General features: G+C 43.3%; 1 gene segment (V, D, J or C); it reads left to right on the forward strand.

Moving 5' to 3' along the window:
- On the forward strand, positions 1-27387 carry LOC143975544 (immunoglobulin kappa variable 3-20-like). The segment is given in 5 exon segments: positions 1-94; positions 3540-3585; positions 14527-14669; positions 23103-23163; positions 26841-27387. Coding segments are annotated over 2 exon segments (375 nt in total).

A 27387-nucleotide genomic window follows, 5' to 3' on the forward strand; every position in this document is an offset into this window, starting at 1 on the left:
GAAATGTTACTCCCCAATCTCTATAGTTGTTATTCAAGAGCACATTTACAGGACCTACCCAAAGGTTTTTCAGGCGCAATGCAGGCAATTTCAGGTAAACCATCAATCTATGTGCAGTTCATTTCCTTCTAAATTGATATTCGGGCAAATTTTTAGTTTTTTTTTGTTTTTTGTATTTTTTTTGGGAAATTTGGATGTATCCGAGTTTCCGAATTACAATAGTAATGCATTTAAGCAAATCCAAACATAAGAAAAAAGAAAATCCGACGGAATTTGCATTTTTAAAAAGAATACAATAAAAAATAAAAGAACAGAATTCAAAAGACAATAAAATAGAATAGAAAGAATATAACCGTTATTCAAATAGAATCAATTTGAATGGAATAGAAAAAAATAATAGAATAGAAAAAAAACAGAATAGAATGTAACCATCATTCAAATTTCAAATGCAATTCAAATGGGATTTGATTCAAATGCAATTCAAATGGAATTCGGTAAATTCAAATAGATTTGAATACGAAAAACAATGTCACATGTCTAGTGTCATGTAATAACTGGGGGGTGGAACCCTGGCATTTAGCTACAGGTGGAGGGCACAGGTGTTCTGTGAAGCCCTGCTGCCAGCAGTTTGTCAAACTCTTACAGATGATGGGGCAGTATGAACCCAGGGGGGATAAATGCCTGGAATGCAAGAGGTCTGAGTAGCTTGAAAAAGTCTAGACTTGTTTTGAAATGGTGCTGTGTGGAAAAGCAGTTTGGTTTGTACTGCCATGCAGAGACGATCCGCCAGATACGCTCACTACGCAAGCTGAATAGGGCTCCGCCGGTTTGGGGGGCCCTGAAGGTTGGATTGGCTCTGCTCAGGGCCGGACTGGCTGCCCCTGGGGCCGCCGCCGCTGTGAGGGCAGCGGCGCCAGAAAAAGTATGGCTGCAGGGCCGGGTCGACGTGCAACTGCGCAGACACCAGCGCTGTTCCGAAGTTTGCCGTGCTCAGAAAGAGCCTGTACACGCTCTGCAATCTTTGGAAAGGCGGGCGCATGCGCAGTGGCACGATGGCGCCGAGAGGTGCCATTTTTAAAAGTAAAGCAGTAGCACTCAGTCTGGTGTGTGCTGTGCCTCTTCCTATATCCCCCCTGCAGCCTCTGACCTCCCATCCCCCCCCGCAGCCTCTGACCTCCCCCCCGCAGCCTCTGACCTCCCCCCGCAGCCTCTGACCTCCTGTCCCCCCCCCCCCGCCTCTGACCTCCTGTCCCCCCCGCAGCCTCTGACCTCCTGTCCCCCCCCGCAGCCTCTGACCTCCTGTCTCCCCCCCGCAGCCTCTGACCTCCTGCCCCCCCCACCCGCATCCTCTGACCTCCTGTCATCCCCCCCGCAGCCTCTGACCTCCTGTCATCCCCCCCGCAGCCTCTGACCTCCTGTCCCCCCCCCTGCAGGCTCTGACCTCCTGTCCCCCCCGCAGCCTCTGACCTCCTGTCCCCGCCCTAGCCTCTGACCTCCTGCCCCCCCCCCCCCCCCGCAGCCTCTGACCTCCGGTAAACATTTAGGGGATATTTAAAAGTACATATAGGTAAGCCTTATTATTGGCTTACCAATAGGTAAAAGTCAGAGGTGGGAGTTTACTCCCACTTTATGGTTGCTCCAAGCTGGCAAAAAGTCTCATCCTTGAACCAGGCATTAAATAAGACGGAAGAATCTCTGCTCTCTATGTGGAAGCGGTGATCTCTCACTGGCATGGCATACTGCCAGAGGTCAGTTTTTTCTACTCAAGCTGTGGTTGTTTTCTAAAGAAAAAGAACTGAGAGATTTTGCTCACCTTGTTTTGGCAGACACACAGCTCTTCACTCTGCAGCACCACCAAAGAACAGGGAGCAAAGAAAACCATTTTATGTGTGCCTTTCTAAGCACAAGGCACCACTAGCCAAAATGCTGAAACTAGATAGGCATGCAGCCCAACACGTAAACTTGCCTAACCAATTGGCAACTGCAATACGTGTGTATGTATATATATATATATATATGTGTGTGTGTATATATATATATATATATGTGTATATTTATATATATATTTATTTTGCAGTTTGCCAGTGGTATACCAGGGTTATGGCTGAAGTGATTTTAAATTTTATTTTTATTTTTTCCTTGAAAGTGATCCGAGTGGCTCATTAGCCACTGGATCGCTTTCCAAAGCAGTGGGAGGGGATGTTATTCCCCCCGCCCACCGGTGTCTCCTCGGGCTTACCGTTTTTCACCGGCTTGCCCGAGACATGATCCGACGGTGCCGCCGGCTGGTTACAGAGGCAGTGAGATTAGACTGTCTCTGCTTCTATGGCCTTGGAGGACCAAAGCAACATCATGTCACTTCCAGTCCAGGGTGGAGATAAACAATTTTTTTAAATCTTTTTTTGCTTCTAAAGGTATTTTGACCCCATCCATCAATCAATCAAGAGGACCTGTCATCCTTTTTTCGATGACAAGGGATTGCAAGGGAAATAAAAGTGCTAAAAAAATGAAAGGGACTGTAATTTGTCGCCATTCCACAAACATGCGTAATTTTAAAGCATGATATTTTGGGTATCTATTTACTCAGAGTAACATCATCTTTCCTATTATATAAAAAAAATTGGGGTATTTATATTGTGTGTGGTTTGTTTGTTTTTTTTTTGTTTTTGTTTTCATTAAAATACATTTTTTTTTCCCCAAAAAAGGTGCGTTTTAAAAACATCTGGTCAAATACCAAGTGACATAAAAAATTTCAACGATTGCCATTTTATTCCATAGGGTCTCTGCTATTATTTTTTTAATATATATATATATATATATATATATATATATATATATATATATATATATATGACAAAAAGTGACTTCTGCACGAAAAGTGTTTTAATGAAAAATATCAAAACATCCAAAGTGTATAGGCCATCACAGTAACAGTTTTGGGCTAATATAGATCACGCCCTTCTTCAAAACATGGTGCCTACATCATCAGTTTTCGGTAGCACCTATGTTTGTGAGCAACTATTTTCAAGGCTGAAGCATACGAAGGGCAAAATTAAAACCAAAATATCTGATGAGCACCTTAAGAATTCATTGAGAATTGCTACTCCATCCAACCAACCAGATATTGATGCATTACAGTTTATCAAAAAAAAGTACTCGGGTACATTATAGCGGTGATCTTTAACTTGTGATCTGCCTGACCATTTCTGCTCATCAACTATCCTTATTGTCTGTTTGACCCAAGACCATTCCTCTTCTTCCAATGTGCCAGGGAAGGTCAAACGGCTGGACACTTCACTAGAGGGAGGATATACAAAGCTCTATATGTAATACAAAACTTGAAAGATGAAACCGATTAGGGTAAAATTTGAACATTGCACTAAAAAAATCACTTGACATTAAACACTACAACAATGACCCAAAATAAATTCTGTCTGAAAATACACTTTTACTTTACTTTCCTTGTTAATAAAGTAGCTGACGTGATGAAATAAAAAGATTATAATTTTTCTTTTATATATATATATTTCATTTTTCAGGAGCAACCACGTGAAGGGAAAATTAAAAGAGTAATTCAGGCACAAGGTACTTGTGAAGCAGATCGGGAGTTATTAAAGTTGAGAATGGTTCATAAAGTTTTTTTTTTTTTTTTGAAAGGTGTTTATTTTGGTTTTACAGCAAAAAGTACAATGGAAACTGACTTGCATTACAGGTACATAAGGTGCTAATGACTATACCAAGTCATATAGCCATTAATGTACAACGGGCTGGTAGTCCGTGATGGAACAGAAAGATCCCAACAACATTCATACAGACACACATTCAAACCCACACCACACACAACCCCATATCAATGACAGATTTTCAAGGTCCCCCTATGTAACAGAAAGTTCCACACAGAACCATCCCTGGTTAGTGAGTAGGCAACCTTCAGACTGAGTTACATTAGTGGATGACTCAGTAAAACACATGGCCAAGTATTATTCTCCACAATTTTTTTTTTATTGAGCATTAAAAAAATAAAATTAGACATACTATCTGCCAATAGAACTTACAGCAGAGTTCCACCCAAAAATGGAACTTCCGCTTTAAGCACATTTGGCATGTCATTTTTTTGGGGGGGAGTGGGGGCTTCGTTAGGAGGAGGACTTCCTATCCCACTTCCTCCTTCCGCCCAGGGACCGCCAAGGTGACTCCTCCTTTCGCCTTAGGAGGCCCCTCCCTCTAGGCGATCTCCTGGGACACGTGACAGGTCCCAGGAGATCACCTGTCCACTCAGGGAGTGCAGTGCGACTCACGCTTGCGTCGTGCATGCCCAGCCGTGAAGCCGAAAGCTGTTACGGCCGGGTGCCCAGAGTAGCAATGGAGGCACTGGCAGAGAGGAGGGGGAGAGGGGCGACGCTACGTTCGGCCGCATCGCTGGACCGTGGAACAGGTAAGTGTCTGTTTATTAAAAGTCAGCAACTACAGTTTTTTTGTACCTGCTGACTTTTAATAAACATAAAAAGCCTGGAACTCTGCTTTAACCTAAGTGCATTCTATGCATCCGAAAATATACCAAATCAAATCATTATTCAACCCAAAAAAATGTCAAACCAATAATTCCAAGGCCAATAATAAACACGTTATCTCCTCCAATTCCGCAACATGTCTGGTTGACGAATGACCATTCAGAAACAAACTGAAAAGCACGAAATGAAAAGCGTGAACCGAAAACCGTTAAATGAAAAATGCCATAAGAAAAACGCAAATCAACACTCATCCAACATCTGCTAACATGAAATTAGCGGAAGGAGCCCAAAGGGTGGCGCTAAAGAGCTGAAAAAACATGTAGTACGTCTAGTACCCCACTATGTTCCGAATTGTTGGCCAACAGTTGTGTGACCGTGTGTATGCAAGACAAGTTTGAGCCAACACACTTCGAAAACAAAATTGCATGGTTTTGTTGGCGGAAAGTCCGATCATGTGTACGAGGCATTCGAGCAAGAATCTTTGCTAGTATTTTTCCGTCATTGTTTAGGAGAGATATGGAACAATAGGACCCACATTGCAAACTATCCTTACCAGGTTTGGTTATGACAATGAGTGCTTAATTCATAGTTAGGAAGTTTCTCTGCTTAAAGCGGAGGTCCACACAAAAATGGAACTTCCGCTTTTCAGAACCCTTCCCCCCCCTCCAGTGTCACATTTGGCACCTTTCAGGGGGGAGGGGGTGTAGCTACCTGTATAATACAGGTATTTGCACCCACTTCCGGGCATAGATCACCGCGGTGGTCGGTGACCTACGCCACTTCCCACCCCCCCCCCCCCCCCCCGCTGGGAGACACACGGGTCCCAGAGACGGCAGGGACCATTCAGATTGCGCTGTGCGACGCAGTAGGGAACCAGGAAGTGAAGTCACTTCCCAATTCCCTTACCAAAGATGGCAGCAGCAGCATCCGAGGTTCTGTTCGGCCTCGGATGCTGACATTGCGGGCGCCCTGGACAGGCAAGTGTCCTTATTTTAAAAGTCAGCAGCTGCAGTATTTGTAGCTGCTGACTAAAAAAGAAAAAAAAAAAATTGGGCAGGCCTCTGCTTTAAGAGAGTCCTGGAATGTCTTAAGGAGCCTAGGAGCCAGGTCTTCTGTGTGCCTGGTACCATTCTGAGGGGAGGCCATCTAGGCCCGAAGTTTTACTGGTTGGTAAGAGGTGTATGGCTGTAGTTACTTCCTCCAACGTGATAGGTTTATCTAAGGGAAGGTGCTGGAAAGTCAAGTGATTCAAAGAAACCCATAAAGGCTTGCTCTAAAGGTAAAGTTGTATCCTCATAGAGCCTGCTATAGAATTCTGCAAAGGTTTGGTTGATGGTCAATGCGTCAGAGGTAGCTGATCCATCCGGGAGTTTCAGAAATCAAACTGTCCTGAAAGTCTGTGTGGGCAAGATATGCAAGAAGCCTACTGTTTTTTTTCCCCCATGCTCATGAATATGAGCAGAGAGGTATAATTGTTGCTTCCTAGTCAAATCTACAATATTAAACTATTGGAGGACCAGCAATTGGCCACGTCATTCGAAATGGAATCTGAATGAAACAAGGGTCTGTGGTCCAAAGTCAAACCCACCTCTATTATGGAGTGATCAGACACCGTCTGCGAAAGATATGCTATGGACTGGACACACGGCAAGAGGTCACCCGTGGCCAGTGCATAGTCTATTCTGGAGAGGGCAGCATAAGACCTGTAATGGCAGGAGAACACCTTGTCTGGGATACTCCCAGCACCATAAATCTACAAATCTATAGGTATTGCACCCCACACAAAACAATTTAGATTCAGATTGTAAAGGCTTGAATCTAATTTAGGCTGCAACACAGTTAAAATCCCCAAGATGAGCATAGGACAGTTAGGCAATGTACAATAAATTCAGAGAACACTGCAGCCATGACCAGAAGGGGAAGGTATACTGTGACCAATAGGAGGGGAATTAAATATATAGTCCCAAGTAAGATAATATACTGCCCCTTTAGGGTCCATAATAACTTGGTGACATGAAAATAGTAACCCTTTACGAATTAGAATTGCAACCCCACGGGCCTATTTAGAATAGGTAAGAGTGGTAGTTATGGGCCACCCAATGTTTTTTCAGAGCCAAAATCTTAGAACCTATGAGATGAGTCTCCTGGAGACACAGGATGTGCGGTTTATATTGCTTCAGGGCCTTGAAGACAGATGCTCTTTTAAATTTAGAATTCAGTCTGCGGACATTCCACAAACAAATATTTACCTTAGACATAGTGTAGACATTAAAACCTCCAGAGCAGGAGGGACTTCCACGCATACAACATACACACAACAGCAAAATGATGTACGATAGCATAATCATTATCCAAAAAGGGTAGCATTACCCCTGCCCAGCTCCAAAAAAGGGGAGTGGGCTTATACCCCTAACTTGTAATATGCACGGGGTGCATGGCCAGAAACAGAAAGCAAAGAATTTCAGAAAAACCAAATGGTCAGTGTTCAACTAAAAATCAGGGGAAGTTATAGTAACTCGTCCCTTGGCAGCTTGAGCCAGTTACTCTCCAGCAGGAGATGTGTATGGTCGACCAAACTTTCGTTTAACAAATCTTCAGTAGTGGATAACAAAAGCATAAGGGGACAAGGGTGGGGGGGGGGGAAAGATGATTCAGCTTTTCCAACTTAATGTGCGGACATCCATCAGGTAGGTGGGTGTGGTAGTGATTCCCACCAAGATAGGACATCTTGCAGGGAGTGGAAGAATCAAACCCTCCCTTGGTGGGTAACCCGGAGGGCAGCAGGGAAGAGCATGGAGTATTGTATATCCCACTCGCAGAGTTTCTGCTTGACACGCCTATAATTGGCTCTTTGGTTGTGGACTGTCACAGAGTAGTCGGGAAACAGGAACACCACAGCGTTGTTGATCCGGAGACATCCCTTCTTCCTGGCTGCCCCCAAAATGGAGTTGCGATCCCTGTAATTAGGGAGATGAATCACCATTGTACGTGGAGGGTGTCTCTCAGGGAGGGGATGCTCAGGGACTCGGTGGGCCCTCTCAATCACGCAATGGGGAGAATTGATTGAGGCCAAATTCTTGTTCAAGCCAACTTTCAAGGAAGGCTACAGGGTCAGATCATACCAACCAGACGCAGGTTATTCCTGCTGAGACGGTTCTCGCGGTCATCCATAGATCAGACCAACCAGACGCAGGTTATTCCTGCTGAGATGGTTCTCGCGGTCATCCATAGATCAGACCAACCAGATGCAGGTTATTCCTGCTGAGACGGTTCTCGCAGTCATCCATCTTTAGCTTCTAGGGTTGCAATCTTGCATTTGGGCAGGATGGGGTTAATGGTGTCCTCTAAGTCACTAATCCGTTTTTCAGTCTCAGTGACCCGGACACACTTCTGTGTGGTTTACCTCAATGATACCGAGGACCTCCAACAGTGTAGGCCCCTTGCCGTCATCCGTGACATCCTCTTCTGGGGTCGCTTTCAGGGACACGTCCAAGGGGTCTGGGAAGGTGGCGGGAAGGAATCCTGGCTGTCCCCAAAGAGATCAAGAGTGGAGGCTAGCCACCAAAACGCCACTCTAGGATGCAGAAAACTTTCCTAACTGGGAAGACTTGAATTAGAGACGATTTTCATCTATGGTTGATCAGGATGCTGCAGAATAGTAGGAGATACCAGAGCTGCACAGAAACACATCTGATCACCTCCCACGCTAGGCCACGCCCCATGGTTTATAAAGTTTAATCACTGGCTATTAGCATATTTTCACGGACATCACCCACATGTAAAACATCAAACTATGTGTGTTATGGAGCATTGGCATCTATTCCTAATGTCATTCCAATGCCGATATAGAGTAAGCAGGTACACTCGCACTACTACACACCAATGTAAATGCTCAAATTTATTGTCGCACACTTTTGCCAAAAATGATTCAGGCCATATTTTTTTTTTTTTACTTGCTTTTGAGGCTTTTTTTTTTTATTAGCCACCGCAATACCGCTGTACATATACAGTATCTCACAAAAGTGAGTACACCCCTCACATTTTTGTAAATATTTTATTCCATCTTTTCATGTGACAATACTGAAGAAATTACACTTTACATTGTAGCAAAGTAGTGAGTGTAAAGCTTGTATAACAGTCTAAATTTGCTGTCCCCTCAAAATAACTCAACACACAGCCATTAATGTCTAAACCGCTGGCAACAAAAGTGAGTACACCCCTAAGTGAAAATGTCCAAATTGGGCCCAAAGTGTCAATATTTTGTGTGGCCACCATTATCTTCCAGCACTGCCTTAACCCTCTTGGGCGTGGCATTCACCATAGCATCACAGGTTGCCACTGGAGTGCTCTTTCACTCCTTCATGACGACATCACGGACCTGGTGGATGTTAGAGACCTTGCGCTCCTCCACCTTCTGTTTGAGGATGCCCCACAGTTGCTCAATAGGGTTTAGCTCTGCAGACATGCTTGGCCAGTCCATCACCTTTACGCTCAGCTTCTTTAGCAAGGTAGTGGTCATCTTGGAGGTGTGTTTGGGGTCGTTATGTTGGAATACTGCCCTGCGGCCCAGTCTCGAAAGAGAGGGGATCATGCCCTGCTTCTGTATGTCACAGTACATGTTGGCATTCATGGTTCCCTCAATTAAATGTAGCTTCCCAGTGCCGGCAGCACTCATGCAGCACCAGACCATGACACTCCCACCACCATGCCTAATTGTAGGCAAGACACACTTGTCTTTGTACTCCTCCCCTGGTTGCTGCCACACGCTTGGCACCATCTAATCCAAATACATTTATCTTGGTCTCATTAGACCACAGGACATGGTTCCAGTAATCCATGTCCTTAGTCTGCTTGTCTTCAGCAAACTGTTTGTGGGATTTCTTGTGCATCGTCTTTAGAAGAGGGGACGATGGCCATGCAGACCAATTTGATGCAGTGTGTGGCGTATGGTCTGAGCACTGACAGGCTGACCCCCCTCCACCCCTTCAACTTCTGCAGCAATGCTGGCAGCACTCATAGGTCTATTTCCCAAAGACAACCTCTGGATATGACGCTGAGCACGTACACTCAACATTTTTGGTCAACCGTGGTGAGGCCTGTTGTGAGTGGAACCTGTCCTGTTAAACCGCTGTATGGTCTTGGCCACCGTGCTACAGCTCAGTTTCAGGGTCTTGGCAATCCTATAGCCAAGCCCATCTTTATGTAGAGCAGCAATTCTTCTTTTCAGATCCTCAGAGAACCATGTTGAACTTCCAGTGACCAGCATGAGAGTGAGAGCGATGGAACCAAATTTGACACACCCGAGACCTTGTAACACTAACGAGTAACATGACACCAGGGAGGGAAAATGGCTAATTGGGCCCAATTTGGACATTTTCACTTAGCGGTGTACTCACTTTTATAGCCAGCGGTTTAGACATTAATGGCTGTGTGTTGAGTTATTTTGAGGGGACAGCAAATTTACGTTGTTATACAAGCTGTACAATCACTACTTTACATTGTAGCAAGGTGTCATTTCTTCAGTGGTGTTGCATGAAAAGATAGATTAAAAATGCCAGGGGTGTACTCACTTTTGTGAGATACTGCATGTACGGCCTTGTATTGAGCTGGCTATACTAGGATAAATAACGACAGTGAATAAAAAAAAAATCTACTTCCCGTTATAAAATATATCCAATAAAAAAAATCTAATTTAGACCAAAATGTAATTTGCTACATATCTTTGGTTAAAAAAAAATTCCAGTAAGTGTATATTAATTGGTTTGTGTGAAAGTTAGAGTGATTTCCAACTAAGGTGTATACATGTATATAAAAGTGTGCGGCGCTACCTTAAAATACCAAACTATATGAACAAAACAAAACAAGCAGAAGACAAAATAAATGTGCAAATAGCAAAACTCAATGCTAAAAGCACATACACCACAAATGTGTATACTGGCTAAGAAGTGTAAATCACCTATAGCAATAAAGTAAATCACAATCGCATATAATGTGCATCGATGCAGACGAAGACGATCCATGAGGTACAAAGGAGACATTGCTGGAAGTGGCAGCAGAGGAGAGTGGAGATCCAATCGATATGGAATTTGAGGTGAAATCAGAAGAAGAAGAGAGGTATGTGAGGGATGATCAGCAGTCTATGGAGGAGGATAGAATAACGGGGACATTTATAGAGGAGGACACTCCTACAGAGATCAGCACAGTACTGGCACTGGATTACCTTGTGGGATTACCCTGTGAGACTATCTTGTGAGGATTACTGAGAGAGAAGGAACCATTTCATCTATTCCCCCTACATGTGTATCTGACCCTGCGGGGTCCAGCATTAAGGTGAGAGACTGGGGGAAACGGGGGATGCACTGGTGGAGCACTGAAGGTGGTTTGTGGAACACGTCTATTTCCGAGTGAATACGGCATGTTGTTATCAGCACGTTTGGATACTGTATTTATTTATTTATTAAGCACTGGAACATCAGCTTGAACATTTTTGGACACTTTGTTTTTTTGTTTTTTTTCTATATTTTTATCACCATTTTGCGATTTTTGCACATTGTATGTGATCTTCATTTATCACATTGTTATAGGTGATTTGCACATTTTATATTGTATTTAATTTTTATTATTTTGTAAACACTGGAACAGCAGTTTGTACATTTTCTAGGATATTTTTTTAGTATTATTTTGTGATTCTTTGCACATGTTATGCGATTCTTTGCACATTATATGCGATTGTGATTTACTTTATTGCTATAGGTGATTTACACTTCTTAGCCAGTATACACATTTGTGGTGTATGTGCTTTTAGCATTGAGTTTTGCTATTTGCACATTTATTTTGTCTTCTGCTTGTTTTGTTCTGTTCATATAGTTTGGTATTTTAAGGTAGCGCCGCACACTTTTATATACATCTTTTTAGAAAGTGTTGAGAGCATTATTTGTGTTGGCAGCTTCCTTGTGTTTTTTTTAGTTAATTAGCCATTTATTAGGAATTAGTTAATTTAGAGGGGTTGTGCGCACTAGTACTTTACTTTTTTAAGGTGTATACATATTGTTGTTTTTAGCTATAGATGCTAAACTGGTAATGGAGGTCAGTGGCGTCACTGGGGTTGTCACCTGCTGCTGTAAAACATGGTGTCACCCCCCCCCGGATGGGATTGGGGTGATGGCTGGAGCGGGATGGGATAAGGGTGATGGATGGAGCTGGAAGGGGATGTGATCGAGGGAACGGATGGAGATGGGATCGGGGGGAGGAGGAGAATGGAGCCGGGATGGGAGCGGAGGAATGGATGGAGCTGGGATGGGAGTAGGGGAATGGATGGAGCTGGGATGGGATTGGGGGAATGGATGGAGTCGGGATGGAATCGCGGAGAAGGATAGTCGGGATGGGATTGAGGGGGAAGGATGGAGCCGGGATGAGATCTTTGGTTTCGGGGGTTAGAGAATATGTGCTAGGGGGTGCTTTGGGAGGGGAGAGGAATTGTGCTGGGGGGGTAAAACTTCAAATCTGCCCCCCCCCATCTAGCACAAGTCCTTTCTAACCCAAAACAAAGCACCCCCTAGCCCATAACCTCCTCTAACCGCCCCACCTCCTCCCTAAAATCACTCCTGGCAGCATAAATGTTACCTGCCAATTTCCCCACCCCCCCTCCCGGGTGGATGCTGTGGCGTGGTGTTCAACCTCCTCGGCACTTTCTCCTGGTCTGTGCACTTGAAATGTTAGAGCCGAGGAGGAGGTGGCTAATAATCCAGTCTGCAGTGAGTGCAGCCGGCGGGGAAAGAAATTTGATTGCGGCACGTGGGAAGGTTGGATGACTCCAGGCACCCTGTCTGTCACTGCCTCACTCCCCCCCCCCCCCCCCCCCCACACACACACACACGTATGGAGCTTAGGAGATCCCAGTCGGGGAGGAGGGGGGAACTGTGACGCCCTCTCAATGCGGCGCAGATGCCAGTCTGCACCTGGTGTCACCTGGGGGTGGGACACATCCCCATAGCTAAGCCACTAATGGTGGTGATCAGCAACTTATACTGTGGGAAGCAATCTGTCACTAACAAAAACTGCCTGGGAGGGATAGTAACTCACTGACATTGACATTAATACAGTGATCAGTGATAATACTGTACTAATGACACTGGCTGAGAAAAGGTTAACATCTAGGAGCATTTAAGGGGTTAACTGTGTACCTAACAAGTGTAATGTGTGCTGCTTTTACTAACCAATCTGGCAACTTTTTCTCCCTGCTTTTCAGCAGAAAAAACAGCCAGATTACTGTTCTGTTTGTAAACACAGAACTCTGTGCTGTGATTGGACACTGGACACAGCGAATAAACAGGTTTTAGCTGAAATCAATCATAGGCTGAAACCTGCTGACAAACTCATGCTGTGTCCAGTTACAACACGGATCAACAGGGAGTATGAGCATGCACGCCCCAAACCTGGAAGTAAGCTAGCAATGTACATGCACGTTGCTGTGCCTGCACCTGCTGCCCACTTGCAGTATGTTTGTGGCAAGTGGTTAACACAGCAATAAACAAGCATGCAAAGATGCAGATATAGCCTTAACAGACCATTGGCTTGTAAACTGGTGATGAACTACGTGTTGCTATATAGGAAAGTTCTTCTGTAAAAGGAACTTCAGTCAAGTTCCTCCACCCCAAACTCGCTCATCCATGTCCTTATAGGAGGTATCAGTGATTACTTCATAGTGCCAACATCCTAAGTTAGAAGCACTAACTTTAAAGTGGTTGTAAACCCTTACAAACCACTTTGACCTACAGGTAAGCCTAGATTAAGGCTTACCTGTAGGTCCAAGAAATATCTCCTAAACCTATACAGTTTAGGAGATATTTACTTGAAGACAGCCACCGCTGTCTACAGCACGTGCGCATGCGTGGGAATAACGTAATCGCAGCGCGGGAGCAGCGAGACGAAGAAGATGGACGCTCGGAACTACAGGGGACAGCGGTGACTTCGCTGGCTCCTGTGTCAGGTAAGTGACACATAATGGGCTACTATGCGATGCACAGTAGTCCATTATGCTTTACCTTTGCAGTGAATCAAAGAGGAAGTAAACTCATCAGGGTTTACTTCCTCTTTAACTGCACTTAGGTATGTATATCAATCATGATGAGGTAGAAAAATTGTTTATTAGAACACATAATTAAAAAAGATAACACGGAGTGTACATTACAACAAACTGAAGGTGCTACAACTGTAATAGGATGGTGAGATAGAGGAGATCCTCTATATCGCTATCCTGCTACAGTTGTAGCACCTTCAGTTGTTTTTTAATACACTTTGTATTATCTTTTTTAATTATGTGTTCTGATAAACACTTTTTCTAACTTAATATAATTCTTATATATACCGTTAAAGTCCAAATCCAGGGGGAAGACATTTGTTTGATCCATGTCCTTTATGGACCTTGCTTTGTGCACTGGTGCACATTTATGTTGGAACAGGAAGTGGCCATCCCCAAACTGTTCCCACAAAGTTGAGATTATGAGTTACCAGTACCATGGACTGTCCAGCTGAAGTGGTAATCAACAATCCCAGATGAAGATCCAATGGTTTCAGTGGGAGGACAATATTGCATTTAGTAGAAATTAAGATAGATACTTCTTGCCAATATTTTTTGATACTAGGGCAGTCTCACCAGATATGGCGTAGGGTTCCTAATTCATTACAACCTCTCCAGCATTGTGGTGAAATCCAAGGAATAAATTACAACCAGCCTGGTTGAAGTAAAATACCACTCGTGAAAAAGCTTTTGCGGGGGATTCCCAGTGGGAGATAGAATATGACATGCGTAGGGGTTAGGTTAAAGTTTGATGCCATAGTTTAGGTGAAGGCGGAGTGTCTGTGAGTGAAGACCAGAACTTGATTGAGGGGGACGGCTGGTCGACAGGTGTGGTTAGCAAGCTGTATGCCAAGGAGATTCTTTTTGACTGATTGGATGTTAAGCATTCCCTGCAGTTTCCTGAATATAAAATTTTTGTTTATTTCTTTATGACAGTGATAATTACATATCCACCAACCTGGACAAACCCTGGGATAGAACATTTTCAGGTGATACCTCTGGACACAACATCTGAAGAATACAAAACCGTAAAAAAATATTTTCTGCAAACCTCTGGACATTCATATAATGATGTGCAGGTAGAGTATTATGTTTTTATTTTTTATGCAGGAAAAAGAGAAAATTTCACACCCCCAAATTACCTTGTTAATTGTTGTGCCAGGCTTAAAATTTGAAAGAATGGCATGGGTAAATTATGCTTATCCTCTATAAACAATAAGACTAAAAGGCATTATCTGGCAGCTGTCCATGCATGATCTGCAAATGATTGTTCTACATGCATTTTGTTGACAATTGAGCTTTCAGGAGGAATCGCATAGCTCCCAACTGACCCTGATTTCGAGGGACTGTCCCTGATTTGGAGCAATGTCCCTCATTCCTCCTCATTTGTCCCTCATTTTGGTCTGATCTATGTAGAGGTATATAAAAAAAAGTACTTTTTATCCATCAAAAAGTGTTTTCTAGCGCCAAACCTTTCACCTGATTGCTGCATTTGTAAATTTCAAAAGCCAATATAAATGAATAGTGGTAAAAAAAATTTTTTTTTGTACAATTCTCCTTTAAGGGGGTGTGGCAAGGGGTGTGTCCTATGCCTGCATGCTTTTGCTGATAGGTGTCCCTCATTCCCATCTCAAAAAGTTGGGAGGTATGGAACTGAACTCTAAAAGCTTTGCCCAAAAAAAATAAAAATCTAGTCACCAGTTTTTCCTGTGGTTTCCCAGCAGCTAATATTTGCCTCATTACTGATTTACCATGCCTTATTATGCAGTGTCTCTGCATGGAGGCAACCATCTTGGTATAGACGGTGCTTTGCTTCCTCATGTTAGAGCTTCCAGCAAGGGAGCAGAGTCAGAAGAGGCAGAGTTCTAAATGATCTTACAAAAGCAGATATATTTGTTTACCAACTTCATGCCCTGGAGGATTTTATCCCCTTCCTGACCAGAGCACTTTTTGCGATTCGACACTGCGTCGCTTTAACTGACAATTGCTTGGTCATGCGAAGTTGTACAAAATTTACGTCCCTTTTTTTCCCCCCACAAATAGAGCCCTCTTTTGGTGGTATTTGATCGCCTCTGCGGTTTTTATTTTTTGCACTATAAATATTTTTTACTTTTTGCTATAATAAAAATCCCCCAAAAATATATATATAAATTGTTTTCCTCCATTTAGGCCGATATGTATTCTACATATTTTTGGTAAAAAAAAAAATCAGACGATCGGCTCTCCTCTACTCGTGTCTGACAGACACGAGTGAGGAAAAGCCAATCACTGGCTCTTCCTATTTACAATGTGATCAGCCGTGATTGGACACGGCTGATCACGTGGTAAAGAGTCTCCGTTGGAGACTCTTTACCGAGATCGTAGTTGCGGGGTGTCAGACTGACACCCCGAAACAACAATTGCCACGATGGGTGCCCCCAGGGGTGCGCAGCAGCTCAAAATCCCGTCATTTGACAATGTGCGGGCGGCAGGTGGTTAATCCATCAAATGGGGTCAGTTAGCGTTGATGAAATTGTATGTACATGGGTAGGAAGGGTAGTGCTAAATGACCCATTCTCTGAATGATCTAAAGTTGTAAAGGTTGTGCCTTAGGGTTCTGTCTTGGACAAATGCTGTTCAATTTGTTTATTAATGATATAGTGGTAGACCTAGATGGCAGATGAAGTTCAGTACTGAGAAATGCAAAGTTATGCACAAAAATAAACATGCAAAATACACATTGTGAGAGGCTTCTCTAGCCACTGCCCGCCGGCTGTCATATGATGTCCTTGACTTTGAGCGGATATATCTGAATGATGTCTGCAGCTACAAGCATCATTCAGATATCTGCTTTTTCAGCTGGCGATTCCCTACACCATAAGAATGATCATAGCCGATCTATGATCGTTTAGAGCAGGGATATGCAATTAGCGGACCTCCAGCTGTTGCAGAATTACAATTCCCATGAGGCATAGCAAGACTCTGACAGCTACAAGCATGACACCCAGAGCAAGAGGCATGATGGGACTTGTGGTTTTGCAACAGCTGGAGGTCCGCTAATTGCATATCCCTGGTTTAGAGGCTGGGGCAATGATATGATGTCACTCCCGGCCTCTGCATTCGAACAAACGGTGCTGACTCGTGTAGGAAGTCGGAATCGTTTTTGAAATTTTTTTTATTTCAGGCTTCCCAGCCTAGAAGTGAGATTTGGGGTCTTATTGACCCCATATCTCACTGTAAAGAGGACCAAATAGGAATGCCATATTCTTATTACAAGGGATGTTTACATTCCTTGTAATAGGAATAAAAGTGATTTAACAATAAAGAACAAAAAAATAAAATAATTTAAGCGCCCCTGTCCCCGTGTGCTCGCATGCAGAAGCGAACACATGCGTATGTCCCGCCCACATATGAAAACTGTGTTCAAACCACACATGTGAGGTATCGCTGCAAACGTGAGTGAGAGCGTTAATTCTAGCCCTAGACCTCTTTAACTCAAAACAGGTAACCAGTAAAAAATGTTAAAGCTTCACTTATGGGAATTTTTAAGTACTGAAGTTTGGCGGCATTCCATGAGCGTGTTAAATTTTGAAGGGTGACATTTTAGATATCTGTTTACTTGGCAGAACTTCATCTTTCACATTATGTAAAAAAAAAATTGGGCTAACTACACCTTTTTTTTTTTTTTTTTTTTTTTTAAGCACAAAACAGTTTTTTTTTTCCCCAAAAAAATGTGGTGGTTTGACTGGCGGCCTTATTCGCATAGCCCCCTGAATGAAAGCCCGCACAAGGGAATGTGATGCAAGTGGCTTCTGGAAAAACACTGACAAGGCCGAAATCTGCACCTTGATAGTGCTTACGGCCAAATTCATTTCTAGGCCTGACTGGAGGAAAGCCAAGATCCTGCTAGTGACATACTTTCTAGGATGCCATCACCTGGGTTCACACCAGGAAACATATGCCTTCCAGATTTTGTAGTAAATAAGCCTGGAGGCCGGCTTTCTGGCATTGACCAGAGGAGAAAGGACTGGCCCTGAATGCCCACGATCCCTCAGAATGTGGGGCTCAGCAGCCAAACCGTTAAACTCAGACTGTGTAAAGCAGGATGATAAATTGGACCCCGTGAGAGTAGATCTGGCCGGAGAGGGAGGATCCACGGCCTGCCTACTGCCAACTTCACGATCTCTGCGTACCAAGGTCACCTGGGCCAAGCCGGGGCTACCAAAAGAACCGACTTTGTTTCCCTCTTGACTCTTCCCAGAAATCGTGACAGGCGGGTACGGTGGGAAGGCATAAATTAGATTGTACTGATCCCAGGGAACTGTCAGAGCATCTGACCCCTGAGCAAGTGCATCTCTTGTCCTTGACACAAACTTGTCCAGCTTTCTGTAGAATCTGGACGCAAACAGATCTACGTCTGGAGTGCCCCACTTGTGACATATGTTCCGAAACACGTCAGGGTGCAGAGCCCATTCTCTTGGGCACAACTGCTGGCGGCTCAGAAAATCCGTCTGCCAATTTTCCACTCCTGGAATGAAGACTGCAGAAAGGCATGGAACATGCCTTTCTGCCCAAGCAAGTATGCGATTCACCTCTTTTTGTGCAACCAGACTCCTGGTGCCACCCTGGTGATTGATATAGGCCACTGCTGTGGCATTGTCGGACTGAACCCGAACAGGGAGACCCCGTAGTCTGTAAGACCAGTTTATGAGAGCCATATAAACTGCCCGGATCTCCAAAACATTTATGGGCAATAGCTTCTCGATTGCAGACCATTTCCCCTGCGAGCATGCCTCCTCCAACACTGCTCCCCAGCCTGTCAGGCTGGCATCTGTAGTTATAATCTTCCATGGAAGAGGAAGAAAAGTTTTTCCTTTCTGCAGATTCTTGGTTTGTAACCACCAAACGAGACTCTTGCGTGTCCCTGGGGATAGACACATAGGAAGATCCAAGGCCTGGGGCTTCCTGTTCCAAGCCGCAAGGATGCATCTTTGCAGAGGCCTTGAGTGGAACTGGGCGAATGGAACGGCCTCGAAGGAGGCGACCATTTTCCCTAACAGTCTCATACACAACCGAATGGGGGAAGATCTTCTGCCCAGAATTAGGCGCACCAGACCCCCTATAGCCAAGGCTTTTGGCCTTGGTAAAAACACCCCGCCCTGAGCGGTGTCGATGACCATGCCCAGATACTCCAACCTGGTAGCAGGCTGTAGGGACGACTTTTCTAGGTTTATAATCCAACCTAGGCGTTCCAGGTGTTCTAGCGTTCTGGTAACACTGTGGTTCAGGAGCGCTACTGTTTTCTCTATGAGAAGTAAATCGTCTAGATAAGCCATCACGGTTATACCCTGAGCTCTTAGGTTTGCCAAGAGAGGGTCTAGAATCCTTGTGAAGACTCGAGGAGCGAGACCGAATGGCAAGGCCACAAATTGAAAATGGCGGCGATTTACCACAAACCTTAGATACTTTTGGTGTGCGGAAAAAATTGGCACATGAAGATATGCATCCTTGATATCTATTGATGCCATAAACTCTCCCCCTTGCAGGGAGGAGACCACAGAGCGTATTGACTGCATTCAGAAGGACCGGATGCGTAAAAACAGGTTGAGATGCTTCAGATCCAGGATAGGTCTGACACCTCCATTTGGCTTTGGAATGGTGAAGAGATTCGAGTAAAAGCCTGAACCCTGTTCTTTTGGGTCCACTTTCACTATCACCCCCTGGAATAGTAAGCGATCTAAGGCCAGAAATAGCGGTCTTTGCTTTACTGGATCCCTGGGGATCCTTGACCTTAGGAAGCGAGAAGGTGGAATCTCCTGAAACTCTAGCTTGTAGCTCAGAGATAGCGAGGAGGTTACCCACTTGTCCCGGATCCCTTCCCGCCAGGCTTCTGCAAACTGCAGGAGCCTTCCCCCCACTCGGCTGAGCCGGGGTGCCCCTTCACAAGGAAGCTTTTGGGCAGAAAAAGAATGCCTAAATGATTTACCCCCTGAAACTTTTTGGACAAACTTGTCTAATTCTTCTCCAAATAAACGTTCCCCCTTAAACGGGAACCCAATCAAATGCTTCTTGCATGATAGCTCAGCTGCCCAATTTTTTAGCCATAGGGCCCTTCGCATGTGTACCAACAGGAGAGACAAACAAGATGCTTGTTGGATAGAATCCAAAATCGCATCAATCATAAAACACAGAATTTGCAGTATTTCTGCATAATCCTCCACTTCCTCACTGGGAAGATAGCCAAGCATCTGCTTAACCTGTTCCTTGAGGAACTGACACAACCTCACAGCTGCGATTGTAGGTTGCACTACAGTGCCAGTCATGGAAAAGGAGGCTTTCAATAATGTTTCCAGCTTCTTATCAGTTGGATCTTTAAATACCTGAGCATTATCCAAAGGACAGGTCAGGTTTCTATTGACACAAGAAACAGCCGCATCGACAGATGGGACCCCCCATTTCTTGGTGAAACTTTCCTCCAGAGGATAAAGCATAGAAAACCTTTTAGGAGGAACAAACAGTTTATCGGGATGTCCCCAATCCTCATACAACAATTTATCCAATAAGGGATGAATTGGAAAGGAAAAGGCAGTCTGTGGGATTTTCCTGACCCCCAGGGAAGAAACAGAGGATGTGGTGACCTCAGCAGCGGGCATTCTGAATGTGGTACGCACCAACTCAGTATAATATTGGACTGTTTTCTGAGTGCCTGGGAGGAGGGGACTCTCTCCTCTTCCTCTGACTCATCCAACTGCTCATGATCCCTGTCCCAAGATAGGGATCTCTCCTCATTGTCAGAGGTGTCATCTGAAAGAGGAATCTCAGCAGAGGGAGGGGATCTACCCCTTTTTCTGCTATCTTTTAGGGAAGCTGAAATAAAATTCATGATTCTCCCTTCAAAACCCTCCAATGTAGCCTTAAGGGAGTCTTCAGTGACATATACCGGATGCTTACTGCCCACAGCTCCTGTGTCTTCCACTTACAGCTGGCGCTGGCGCTCTGGGCTTTTAAAAATTGCCGCTTGGCGCCTGCGCAGTAAAGCTCCGTGCACGCCGATGTGCACGGCTCACAACCACAGGATTTTTTGGGTTCCTTCTCAGAGGAACCTCTTACCTGGACCTTGTAATAGACTCTGCCAGAAACTTTTGTGCCACTATGTAAATAGTACACCAAGTCTGGTTTTCCCAGAGCCCAGTCTTCCAATAGGAGAGGACTTGCAGGCAAAACCTTGTTTCTTCGGCAGACGAGGCCCGGGTATCATATCATCTTGGGAGTCAAAATATGATGCATGTCCCGTGATGTATGATCAAGAAAAAAAAATTTCTTTTTTTTTTATAATTTTTCCAAAGATTTGTGGCAAAAATAACATCTTCAAAAGAATCAATGTGCCTTTCAACAAATACCTTGGTGTGTCACCTTTCCAAAACGGGGTCATTTGGGGGTGTTTCTACTGTCTTGGCATTTTAGGGCCTCCAAAAATGTGATAGGTAGTCAGGAAATTCAATACCCTTAAAAGCCTGAAGGTGGTCATTGGATTTTGGGTATGTGGCTAGGCTGCCAAAAAGTCTCACACATATGGTATCCCCATACTCAGGAGAAGTAGCAGAATGTGTTTTGGGGTGTAATTCCATGTATACCAAAAGCATGTTTGAGATATACTGTATCTCATTAAAGTCACAAGTTTGTCTGAAAAAAAGATAAAACAATATTTTTTTGCATTTTCCAAAAACTCATGGCAAAAAATATAATGTTCTATATTCCATTTGTTGGTGGAACAATCACAAGTGAAATATAAGGATTGCACATTAATCAATCAATTTGCATGAATTAATTAGGTTATGAATAACATGTTTGGCATGTTTATATATCAGCACGAATACTTTGCCCCGTACACACGGTCGGAGATTCTGACAACCAAATTAATTCCGGAAGAGGTCCGGAAGTGATGTTGCATACACACGGTCGGACTCAGTTGTCGGAAACTCAGATTGTACATAACGTGATGGCGTTATTTCGTTACGACGGGACTACGTTCAGGCTAGTAGCCAATAGCTTTGGTCTACGAATTTGATCTGAGCATGCGTGGCACTTTGTCCGTCGGAGTAGGCTACACATGATTGGAGTATGTCCGATCGGAGCATTTTGTCGAAAAATTTTACTGGCAAGTTGGAAAAGTTGGTCCGTCGGATATTCCGACAGAAACTGTCCGATGCAGACCACACACAGTCGGAATATCTGACAAAACGGTGCGATAGGAAACATTCCGTCGGAATCTCCGACCGTGTGTACAAGGGCTAAGAGTCACATAGGTAACATAGGAGGACTATACAGCACTTACTGATTGATTAATGACATTAGTTTATAACGAATGACATTATGCATGTTATTTAAGTGCATATTTTATTAATGGAATTTATTATTTTGATGTTGGTTAGGCATGTTATGTTTTGATATGTTTTTAATCTAATATAGAAGAGCAAATTGTTTTTGGAAATAAATTTGTCTAAGCAGCTTAATGAGAGAAACTAAATTTTTAGTTTAGCAAAACTTTAGTAGTCAATAATTTTACAGCAAACTCCATGTTTTCAAAATCATTCTGGTCAGCCTCAAACAAGAACACCACCATTGTTAGGATGGTGGAGACAGAAAAATATAGATCAGGTCGATGTTTGCAAAAAGAGAGAGCTTTGTAAGCCTTCTGATTGTCTAAAGAGTTTATTTAGTGCATTCTTCTGTGATGAAGAAATTTCAACTTTCAAAATACCATACCATAATACTGTAAGTTCAAATTCTGCATTCTATATTATTTACAATAACATTTTGCAACATCCCCACTACAGTTGATATGTCTGTCAAGTAAATTAAATTTTTTTCAGACATTTTGCTCTTCAGACTCACAGTAATTTAATTTGTGTAGGCTACAATGAAAAAAAAAAAAAAACAATAATTGTTCATATATAGAGCTTATGTATTCAAAATTTTAATTTAGTCAAAAGTTATTTTTTTTCAAAAGCAATAGTGTCCATGGGAGTGACTGCATATTCAAAGCATGACAAGCCTTCATTAGAGCCACCAAATGATGGGCAAACACCGAAACTGAATGACATGGACTGCCAAACACTAATAAGGATTGCAGATAAACACTCAGCTCAAAGTTGCTATTTCCATAAAATGTTCTGCAGACAATTTTACAAGGCCAATACCAACGCAAGAGATGAAGCCAGTGACAACGTTTAATTTAAATTTTTGATTTTTGTTTGCTGGTGAAGTCTCAAATGTTTTAAAACAATATTTAGCTTTTCTGACCTGCTTCAGTTTAGGTAACTTATGCCTGTAAAGATGCTTGCAAAAAGTATATAATGCAGCAGATTTTCAGATGCAAAGGTATCAATCAGGTGCTGAAGGGCTACCATGAATAGCATCAAAGAAGAAGATAGATGAGTGGTTAACTCCCATATGTCTGCTGTATGTCAGCTCTGTCATTTAATAATGTTATACCGAATTTCAGTTTTCTGCTATATTATATATTTTCACAGGAGGGTGCTAAAATGGAAATGTCTGCGGGATTCTTCCTACTTTTCCTGCTCTTTTCTCTAGGTATGTCTTCCTAACCAAATGACTTAGTTGCAGGGAATGTCAAATATAAAAGTAAAGACTAAAGCATACATGGACTTAAAAACGTATATTTATTTGTGTCCAATTTTGGAAAATTAGAAAAAAAGTTTAGCGTTTACCAGGCCCATCCTGTATTTATGATCAAAAGTGAGATTTTACAATACATATCTAACTCACCCCCCCCCCCCCCCAAAAAAAAATCCCCCAAAAATGTAATACATTGCAGCTCACCAATAATTTTATTTTATTTCAAGTTTTGTTTTTTCTTTTTTGAACTGGTCATTTTGCCAGAATTTCAAATGAAAAATAGGAAAAGCAGGTTCTAAAAAAGTTTGTTTGTTTTTCTAATCATTACTTGGGTCAAATAGATATTCATTTTCGACCACAGTGACAAGAAAATTCGAAGAAGCAGGTTGAGAAAAGTTTCTAGAATGGTAACAGTGTTCAGCATGTGGCAGTGGTGGAACTACCAGGGTCGTAGCAGTCGTAGTTGTGACTGAGCCCTGGAGTTCCACTACTGTGGGGGAGGCCGAAAAGCCTGGGAAGTGGCTCCAGGGTTTCTGGCCGCAGTTATGAGCACAGAGGGGGTTATTTACTAAAGGCAAATCCACTTTGCACTACAAGTGCAAACTATAAGTGCAAAGTGCACTTGAAATTGCACTAAAAAAGTGTACTTGGAAGTGCAGTTGCTGTAGATCCGAGGGGGGGGGGGGGCATGCAAAGAAAATAAAAAAATTGCATTTTAGCTTGCATATGATTGGATAATAAAATCAGCAGAGCTTCCGCTCATTTCAGATCTACCCCTTAGATTTACAGCGACTGCATTTCCAAATGCACTTCCAGTGCAATTAAAAGTATACTTTGCCCTTGTAGTTTGCACTTGTAGTGCAACATGGATTTGCCTTTTGTAAATAACCCCCAGAGTGTCTATTACACTCTCTCTCACACTGCCCAGACCACCCCTCCCCTCCTCACACAAACACTCAGACAGGAGAGGAAAGAACTAGAGAGAGCAGGATCTTCTCCTCATCTCGCCCCCTCCTGTGTGTCCCTGTGGCCTCACTCACATGCCAATCCCTGGTAGCTCAATGCCTCGCAAAGGGAAAATCATCTAGTGCAGGAAAGGCCAGCATGCACTCCCTCCACAAGGGATCCACAGCTCTCCGGGACAGCCTTCCTTCATAATTCAGCTTCTTAGTGATTGAAAAGAAGGCAACACACAGGTGGGTCAGACATTGAGGGGACTGAAGAGAGTGCATTGTCACCTCCAGAGCTCCTCTAACAACACAGCATCCTGCTGGGGTTTCCCTGGTGTGGTGCACTACAATCCTCAGCATGCTCTGCCATGCTATGTGTATGTATAGCACAGGCTAGTAGGCCTTGCTTGCTGACCACTCCAGGGCCCAAGACTCCATCTATGGTTAGTGAAGCGTCCCTCCCATCCGCTCTTATCTCGCCAGTCTGTGAGCACACTAATGTAAGGGAGAGCTCTGTGGACTGTAATGTAAAGGGGGACTCTGATGTAAGTGGGGGCTTTGGTGAGTAGAGACCCCCTTACTCAGGATTCCCAGAGTACCCCTTACATCAGTGTTCCCCTTTACATTACAATCCACAGAGCTCATCCTTAGGGTCCTTTCACATGGCTGGACTCTGCCAATCGGATATGCCTGCTCAGCGGGAGATCTCTCCACTGATCTTCGCCGAGCAGGCAGATGATAGGTGCGTGTCTTCTCCACTTGTGCAGAGCGGACACGGGCACAGCTCACTGTTCTTTATGGGCCGGCCTGCCTGTCATCCAATCCACTAGACGGATGGTGGATTGATCCCCATCTATCTGTTTCATTGGATCGGATGCAGGCAGGTGTAAATGGACACAGCTATTTACATCCACCTCCCCACATAGAACAATGGGTTCTCCAATCGCTTTGCACATGCCCTTATAGTGCAAGTGGAAATTCTGAAGACTCTGAAGCAACAGGGGTTCTGGGAACCCTGATTAAAGGGGAATGCTGGGAATGATGATGTACGTGGATTCTCCATCTACCAGAGATCCCCATATATATCAGAGTCTGCAGTGTTCCCCCTTACATCAGAGTTCGCACTGTTCTTCCTTAAATCAAAGTCCCCAGAGTTCTCCCTTATATCAGAGTCTACACAGTCCCACCTTACAGGGTAAAGGAACCGTGCAAGTTCAGATGTAAATGGTAAACTGCATATTCAGATGTAAAGCAGAACTCCGTGGACTCTGATGTGGGGGGGGGGGGGGACTCTTGTGATTAAATAAATACAATTAGAATGGTTATTTAATCACAAAATATATGTATAATGTACACTACAAAAAAAGAATTTGCTGTGCGCTGCTAAAGTCTTTGGGTTTGGCTTGAAGAAAAGGTGGCAACCCTGTCCAAGACGTCAGGAAGTGGTCCTGCTACAGGATCATAATCAAGGGGCCCCCACTGGGAGTAAAAGACCCCAGGATTATTGGTAAAGGCCCTGGGACCAGATGTCAGGCGGGCCCTTCATGGTTCCTTGCAACGGGGCCTTGTAGGTTCTAGTTGTATGTTCTCTGGTATGTGTTTTTTGTTCAGTAAAGTTTATTCATTTCAAAATCAAATGTTAAAAGCAAAAAAAATAAAAAATCTTTCAAATGACAAACAAATGTTCTGAGAGTTTTCGGGACAAATTTTCCTCCCCAAGCAATCGACTCAGCTTAATTGCTTCTGATCAGTGCTTACACACTGATCATCTGGAAGAAAACGGGGAAGAAAAACGCATGACCATTAAATCCTATGGACTTCTTCACACTGGTCAGTTTCAGGTCTGTTGCATTTCCAATTATCCCAATTGACGCATTACAATTATGTAAAAAATGCATCCAAAATGCACATTTTTGGTGCGTTTTTGAGTCTCATATCCTTTTTTCACAGGTGCAAAATACACCAGAAATGCGACAAAGATGCGGTAAAAAAAATCTATGTTTTTGCCACATTTTTGCAAAGAAGCAGTGTGAAAGTAGCCTAAATCGCTCAGAAGGGAAGTCATGGCGATTTAATAGTTGATGTTGAATCACACATTGAACGGATGATAAAACTGAAGCATGTATGACTACCATTAGGTGGGACAGTTCTCTGTCTACAAAGTACAAGAGAACTATAATAGGTGGTCAGTTACTTTATAGGGTATGAAGGAGTGGAAAGAAAGTCAGTGTATAGAATGGAGAAATGTCACATGAAGGCATCACTTATTTTTTTGATGAAATGTTTGATTTACTGGATTTTTCTAATAACATTGTGTATCACTTTATTACACACAGTATAATTCCTACCAGCTCTGTACCATGGTCCCTCTCTTTACATTACCAAAGGAAGTCCCATCATTTTGCATATTATTCTGCTTTACATAAACCGCCCTCATTACTGGAGATAAAAAAAAGAAAACGATCTGTTAATCTTAAAAGCCAACAATCTGCGTGTGGCAATCCAAAAATCTCAAGATGCTTTCATTGTATCTGATCTGTATGTTTTGTCTTTACATATGAGGTATTGTGAAATGATATAAAACTTCAACTGACTCAATAGTAGAAGTATGTACCTTCCGTTATGTATGTATTTATTATTTGTCAGGTAAAGAAAATAATATAATGTTTTTTTTATTTTTAGGATCTCTTGGACAGATTAGAATGGCTAAGACTCCAAATGTCATCCCTACATCACCAAGAGGGACAGTCTCCCTCTCCTGTAGAACCCGTAAAGCTGTAAATGATGCAAATCCAAAATTCCATGCCTTACCCTGGAACCATCAGAAACCGGAACAATCTCCTCCTTTAATTATATATCACGCCTATCGCCAAAATACCGCAGTTCCAGACCGATTCAGTAGAACTGTATCTATACCTGATGTCGTTCTTAAAATTACCAACTTTGAAATACCGAATGAAGATGACTATTACTACATAAAGCACATAGAACACCCGAACACACAGTGATACGGAGCTGTACAAATACCTTCAGCATGTGTGCATGTGTATTAGTATGCATGAAATCTGTATATTCTTCCTCAATCTAAGGATCTTCATCTTACAGTTATCCACCTAGAATGAAATGGAAGGTGATCCCTGGATCATATAGAGAAGTGAAGCTATACTGTAGACTATGACCCCAACATATTGTCTTCAATTTCAAATTAAACAAAAGCATACTTTTGAAA

Source organism: Lithobates pipiens, unplaced genomic scaffold (genome assembly GCF_037356315.1).
Source record: "Lithobates pipiens isolate NorthernLeopardFrog02 unplaced genomic scaffold, aLitPip1_a1.2 Scaffold_13, whole genome shotgun sequence".
Classification (NCBI taxonomy): Eukaryota; Metazoa; Chordata; class Amphibia; order Anura; family Ranidae; genus Lithobates; species Lithobates pipiens.